The sequence below is a fragment of the Octopus sinensis genome, linkage group LG9 (assembly GCF_006345805.1).
Source record: "Octopus sinensis linkage group LG9, ASM634580v1, whole genome shotgun sequence".
Lineage (NCBI taxonomy): Eukaryota > Metazoa > Mollusca > Cephalopoda > Octopoda > Octopodidae > Octopus > Octopus sinensis.
The window spans coordinates 24,920,941-24,929,020 of NC_043005.1; the positions used below are offsets into that span (position 1 = coordinate 24,920,941).

At 33.9% G+C, this 8,080-nt stretch overlaps 1 protein-coding gene across 1 annotated transcript in view; it reads left to right on the top strand.

Moving 5' to 3' along the window:
• The window catches only part of LOC115215832, a 158,334-nt gene that overhangs the window by 132,923 nt on the left and 17,331 nt on the right, over nt 1-8,080 (top strand). Inside the window, exon 4 of the mRNA XM_029785160.2 lies at nt 6,198-6,351. Within this exon, the coding sequence (XP_029641020.1) occupies nt 6,198-6,351 (154 nt within the window). The remainder of the gene's footprint in view (nt 1-6,197; nt 6,352-8,080) is intronic.

Genomic DNA, 8,080 nt, shown 5'->3' on the forward strand with positions numbered 1-8,080 from the left:
TTGAGCAAAAAATGATGACATGCTCTGCTAAGAAATCATCCTGTTGCTCAGTACATTTGAAAATGAATTGAACAAAAATCTGTTACTTGAAAATTAGGTAAGGGTTAGCAACAGGAAGGACATCCAACTGTAAAACAGTGCTTCAATTCACATTCATCCAACCTACTCTAGCATGGAAAAATGGACATAAAATGATTCTATGAAGGAAAACCCCATTGAAAGCATTCATTTTCGACTTCTCATTTCCTTTATACCCCTATTTTCCCTGTAGCTCTTAACTTATGACCAGTTCTGATTTGGTGTCAACTGGATCAATGTCACCATTCTAGGTATGCGACCTGCAAAGGTCACATACGTTGCCCTTCAGCCAATCAATCTCTATCCAACCTTGAAACGAAAATGAAAGAAAGAAAAACGCTTTTGTATTCATATTGTGTGTTCTTATATTCTGTGGTTTTTTGTTGCTTTTTACTGAATTATTTTATCTGTTTTATTTGATAAAAATAATTCTTTATTTGATAAGAGTAATTCTTTGTTCAGAAATCGTATTGTTTCATTGTTTCTCTTGCTTGAATTTGCTTGAATCACTAAATGCAATACAAATGATAAAATTCAATTTCTATCTTATCTCTGTTGCTACTCTCAACTTGTCTCTATGATAATCTACTTAATTGGATTGTTGTAGCTGATAGCTTTCAATATAAGATGAGTGGAAACTGGTACACGAAAGATAACTAACTACACAGATGTAAGAATTAAGCAGGGTGGATAGATGGTGAGTGGGGTGGACTTCTTATTCATGTGACACTTTTAGTATGTTCCTTTCCCTCAAATTTGAGGTCTTCTTGTCTTTATAAGAAATCATTATTGGATGGAATTGTTGAATATAGCATAAGACAGATTAGCTATTTCTGTGAATGGATTAATGGATTGATGAGTAGGTACGTGGATTGATGGGAAACCTGTGCAGACAAATAAATGGATAAATGGTTGGACTCATGAATATTATAATAATTGACCGACTGGGTGGATTGGTAGGTATATATATGGGAGTTATATATATATGTATGTATATATATATATGAACTTACTTGGAAATGGATGCATGGCATTCAATCAAATAATAATATAAATAATATATATATATATATTATATATATATAGACGAAGACAGGTGTGTAAATAACAAACAGATGTATTAGTTTAATGTTTGGGAAGTGAGAAAGTTTTTTATGTTTTGAGCCTATGCTCTTCAACAGAAAGGAACACAGAAATAAACAGTGAAAAAATTAAAAAGATGGTTCAGTGGCTAGCAATCAATCATGCCAAATGCCGGAGAGATGTAGCAGACAGGAGAGCTAGGAAGAAGGGGAGATGATAAAGGAGTGGTGATCCCAAAACGAAGGTGCGCATGCGTGTGTATGTGAGAGCGTGTATGTGCATGTGGATAGGGGCTGGTGACCTTGACGTGTGTGTGCATGTGTTAGTGTGTGGATGATGGTGTGGCTACTGGGAAGTGGTCAGTGCCTGTGTGCTGGGTGGTGTGATGTATGCATATATGGGTACAGGACACCACTGTCAGTAAACATGAAATACAAAAACAAATGAGTTCAATATGCAAACAACGAGAGAAACAAATGGAAAACAGGACAAGTAACATGAAGAACGACCCTTCATTAGTTGTCGGCTGTCTATCTACTTCTCATTTCGAGCATTGAACGACAATATAAGTCTTCGAAGATAGTTGCTCCCATAAGTACCAAAATAAAATTTGGGAAATTATGGAGGGTCAAAGTTGGGAACAAAAACAGGACAGTGGAGATATACGAGGAAACTGAACAAAAACAAACATGGTGGGTCGCTAGACCAGAACGAGGGTAAAATAGTGAACACTGGAGAAATATTTTCTTTGACAAGAGAAAAGATAGAAGAGAGAGACAGGATACGTCCAGTCTTTAGGACAGCCCTGAAAGAAAAGATGATCATTTGGTGCATATATATATATCATTTATATTGTTATGTATATATTATATATATATATATATATACATATATATGTATATATTCAAATTTTTGGGATTAATCGATATGCGGGTATTTTATTTCAGATAGTTCAAAAATAACCTAATGAGTATATCTGACAGTAAACTCATGATATCAGTTTGCACATCATAAAATAATACTTAAAGGATATAACCATAATTTCCAGTTGGGTATATAATGTACTTCATTAATTATATCATACTTTAGTTAATACTTATATTTATTAAATACAAAGGAACTACTCGTGTTTCAGTATTGGAAGATTACAATATATATACATATAAACAACTGTGTGCTCATATATATGCATATATAAATACATTTACGCAATCGTCAGATTTACAATTATTCCAACACATCTTCAGGTTCTATTTCAAAATATTATATATCTAATTTTACATCCCTTTAAAAATAAGCAAAAAATTGAATATTGACTTTTATCAGATACTTTGTATATTTATAGATATATATATATAAATATACGATAAATAAGACCCCAAAGTACGATATGTAGATGCATATAACGCTGTAGGGTCACACCTGATTGATTTGGAAATTTGCTTTCCCAAATTATTTATATGTATATATATATATATATATGTGTGTGTTGTGTGTGTGTGTGTATGTATATATTATATGTGTGTGTATATATATGTGTGTGTATATATATGTGTGTGTATATATATGTGTGTGTGTGTGTATATATATATGTGTGTGTGTGTATATATGTGTGTGTGTATATGTATATAATATATATATGTGTGTGTGTATATGTATATAATATATATATGTGTGTGTGTATATGTATATATATATGCATGTGTATATGTATATATATATATGCATGCGTATATGTATATATATATGCATGTGTATATGTATATATATATATATGCATGTGTATATGTATATATATATATATATGTGTGTGTGTGTGTGTATATATATATGTGTGTGTGTGTGTATATATATGTGTGTGTGTGTGTATATATATGTGTGTGTGTGTGTATATATATGTGTGTGTGTGTGTGTATATATATATGTGTGTGTGTGTGTATATATATATATGTGTGTGTGTGTGTATATATATATATGTGTGTGTGTGTGTGTGTATATATATATATGTTGTGTGTGTGTGTACATATATATATGTGTGTGTGTGTGTATATATATATGTTGTGTGTGTGTGTGTGGTGTGTATATATATATATATATATGTGTGTGGTGTGTGTGTGTGTGCATGTACATATACACACACATGCATGCAAATGTGGGTTGCTTTTGGTGATTTACCATTGAAAGGAAGAGAATTTCTTCTAAATTAAACCAAGTTAAGCTGAAGAATATTTAATTTTTAAGTTTTCATTTTTACCTTTTTTTTTCTCTTACAAATTTCTTAAAAACTTTTAATCACTAGTAGTCATGTGTACTACTATTTCATCCTCTTCTGGAATCGTTGGCATAGATTAAACTGAAGAGACAAACTATTTAAGCTCAATTTAACATTTTATGAAGTTTCTTAAAAATAGAGAGAATAGTTCATAATTTGAAAACCATATTTCATTTTTGTTTTTCTTTTCATCCTAAATCTGTTTAGTAGTAGAGAAAAGAGAATGAGAGGAACTTCTTACATGCAGGTAAAATACTTTCAGGGCAATTCTGCCTTGTGAAAATGTTTTTTTGTGTAGTTACTGTTAATGTTTTTTTACTACAATCAGATCTTGTAATCCTTTTATAATATATTCATCTTGGGTGTAAATAGAAATTTCTGGTAGCTGTTTCATATTGTGCTATCTGTCAGGATGAGTTAGAACAGACATTCTTTAGGTTCATATTTAAATTGATTTACTGGTGTGACTTGAAGTAGAAAAAGCCATAAATGATAGCATGTAGAATAATGGGTTAAGAAATCCCTTGGATAAAAAAAAAAAAAATTGAAGGCTGCCTTTTGCTGAACTGATGTCAGCATAGAAAACAAACATTAAACACCACTGCTGCTGCTGCTGATTGTGTGTGTGTGTGTGTGTGTGTGTGTGTGTGTAATGTACTAAGTTCTATTTCTTCTACCAAATATATATATATATATATATATATATATATTGGGTTGTCCGGAAAGTTTGTGCTGATTTTTAAAGGAAAGAAAAAGGTCAATAAATACTTGCCATTACATTTTTAATCAACCAAATATGAACTGTTTTGTTGCACAATGTATCACCAACTTTCCTTTAACTTGAAAATACCCTCTTCCCAGAATTGAGGTAGTTTCATGCCAAAGAATTCATCAAGGTATCTTTTTACGTCATCCAAGGAATTGAAATTTTTACCATTAAGACTATTCTGCAGAGACCTGAATAAGTGGAAATCTGAAGGAGCAATATCTGGTGAATATGGAGGGTGGGGTAACACATCCCAGCCGAGCTGCAGCAATTTTTGTCTGGTTCCCAAAGCATCAAGTGCTGAAAATGAACTTTCTTATCTTCCATTTTAAAGGGTTACTGAATTAACACAGTTTATAGGAACATAAATCTTCTTCCACGAAAAGATAGCTTAAACTGCTCTAAATGGAGGTGTAGTCAAGTCCTATTTTCTGGACTCAACCATGTTCTAAAATAAGTCGAAAGGTAAGCTACTATAAATCGGCATGAACTTTCCGGACAACCCAGTATATATATATATATATATATATATATATATATATATGTTTGCATACGTGCACGTGTGTATGTGTGTGTGTGTGTGTGTGTGTGCACAAATGCATGTGAATGCTGACATTGTATGCTTGTTACTGTTTTGAGTGAAATGGTGATGTTATTTAAATTCTTTCTTTAATATTGCAACCAGTTACTCTGCAGTTTTGAAGTCTGATGCTATAAAAAAAATTCTTTCCTTGGAAAACAAGTAAAGATTAGCAACAAGGAGAGCACCTGGCCTTGAAATCCTGCATTGAAATAACTCACCTGTCCAAATCCATGCTAGTATGGAAAAATGGAAGATTAATGAATGAACGATGTCTGGTTGCCGGAATGGATGGAAGGAAGAAAGGTTGGGTGGATGAATTGATGAAGAGGAGAGACTGGCTGAGTGTATTTTGTATTTTTATTGTAACTACCAATAAATACCATTCTTACTAATAACTAACTATCAACGCCACTGATATCTACTACAGCAGATTTATACAGACTATATAACATCAACTATGGGTGCGAACTGGTACAATCATTTACTATCAGACACTGCTTAGCAGTATTTCTTATAATTTGTTCTGAGTTCAAATGCCAATACAGTCAACTTTGCTTCTTATTCTTTCTGGGTCGAGAAAATAAACCAGTTGAGCACTGGGGTCGATGTAATTGATTTCCCTACCTGCTCAAATTTGCTAGCCCAGTCTCAAAATAAGAGAGGTTTATAACACCAACTAACTACTTTCGCTACAAATACTAACTGTTATAGCTACCAGCTATTGTAACTCTCAATAATTAAATAAAACCAGTGAAGCAGTCTTTATGCAGTCACTTGATTTGCTAAAAATAGCAGCCAAATCTCTTTCAAATTATATCTGTCTTAAAACATTAACACATTAGATAATGTGATAGTATGTTGTCAACTTAATGTGTCAGTCCCATGAAAGGGAAGAATGCTACTGTTATTTAGCCCTAGGAAACACCGTTCCCTGTTGGCCTTGACACATTTCCTGTGTCGGTATGTTTTCGAAGGAAACATGCACGAAACGTGCACACACACACACACACACCACACACACAAATGCTCTTTATAATATAGAATCAATGTGGACTATACTCTTTTTCCCTATATACACACATGAACATACACACACACACACACTCTTACAGAAATATATTTGCTAAAGCTTACCCAGTATTTGGTTGGCATTTTGGCTGTGTGGTCACTCAAATTGCTAGAAATAGCAACCAAATCTCCACCAAATCACAGGCTACTGTCTTCAGAAAAACAGAAAACACATATTCAGCAGTCTTAGGTGTATCGAAAACCGAAATGTTGCAAAAGCTGCTACAACTTTGATAAGGGGTCTGCTAGGTTTGGGTTAACTTAAGGCTCAAAAAACAAACCTATAATAAGTACTGTAAATAAATACAGTCTATATTTATTGTCTGTCTGTTTGTCTTTTCTACCAGGTGAGTGTGCCAATGTGGATAGATTATTGGGCTGATTTTTATGAAGCTGCAAAAGCAAAAGGTGACTGGCCATCCTCATCATTGTCTGGTAATGTCGATTATCAGTGGCACTCTGAGTTTGTCAGCTTAATATTTGATGCCATGGATCTTAATGGTAAGTGACTAAAGATGATCTTTTCATTGCATTATATTCCATACGCACTCACATAAATTATGCACATACCCATGCACACACATACACACACATATAGACACACTTAGATGCATACAGACACACACACAAACTCATATACAGGTGTTTAAATATGCATGTGTACGTGCATGAAGAACAGTACCAGCTTTCTCTTACTTACCCAGTCACCCTGTCCGGTGTCCTCTGTGCCCCCTCCCTGTAATTTGAGCGTATACCCTGACACCTGTTTACCGCCATCTTCTTCCTCTCACCTTTCTCTTTTCCAGGTGGGGTAACCATGTATCTTCTGTACAGCAAGACACCTGTTTCTGTCCCTCTGCTAGACTTTACCTTATTATTACCTGGCACAAAGCCACCTCCTTCAATATTTCTCACCCTCTCAGCTCAGAAGTCTTACTTAGTGGATTACTGGTGCTGGTGCTATATAAAAAGTACCCAGTACACTTTGTAAAGCAGTTGTCATTGGGAAGTGCATCCAGATGTGGAAACCAAGCCAAAACAGATGGTAGAGTCTGGTAATGTTCTCTGGCTTGCCAGCTCCTCTTAAACTGTCCAACCCATGCCAACATGGAAAAACAGACATTAATTAAATAGTGATGACAATAATGTATCACTGATTAAATGTATTATTTTGCATGTGTAACATATCGCGAGTAACAATAGAATGAATCAGCCACAATTCAGTCATAAGTTTCATCTCTATGCCATGTATTGGATGGTCTTTTCATTTGTTTCTATACATAAATGTATAAATTTGCATACATAAAGCACAGCATGCAGAAAAATGAGAACTAATAGTATGAATGTATACACTATTTACATTATTTACATCTTGTTTGTTGTTAACACAACATTTCGGCTGATGTGCCCTCCAGCCTTCATCAGGTGTCTTGGGAGGGTAACTTCCCATCAAGACTTCTGTCAAATGTAAACACAACAGGCCGGATATTGTTGTTTGGGACAGAAGGTCAACGGTATGTACCATCATAGAAGTCAGCTGCTCTGCAGATATAAACATCTTTTTGAAAATCAAAGGAAACTTCTTCAAAACCTCTAGCTTCTATATCCGTACTATGAATTAATATTCATACCAATGATAATTGGAACACTAGCTTTTGTTAGTAAATGCTTAAAATAGAATCTGGGTAAACTGGGATTTTCAGAAAGAGAAATTGACTGACTAATTTGTACATTACAAGTGTAATCTGTTAGCAGAACAGTAAAAATGTGCAAGACTTTCCCAAGTTCCAAATGTGAATTTGTCTGTGTTAACTACATCCCAAAAATGGGGCCTTTATGTTTGTTGGAAACTGGCTCCCTCCTCAGTGGAAGATTTATAATAATTAAAAAAGACATACATAAAAACAAAAATACTCTTGTTGATGTTGAAATTCCAATGAAGGAGCCATGGATTTAGGTTAGAAACTGGTTCTTTCTCTATTGGCAAGATATCTTGAAATAAAACTGAATAATGATATACATAAACACATTCATTCATTCATTCATTCATTCATTCATTCATTCATTCATTCATTCATTCATTCACACATACATACATACATACATACATACATACATACATCACACACAAATATCCAAGCCAAGTAGGAGGGTCTCTATGCAGTTGCTTGATGTGCTTGAAATAACAGCCAAATCTGACAACATCCTGCATCTAGAAAAAAGGAAGAGG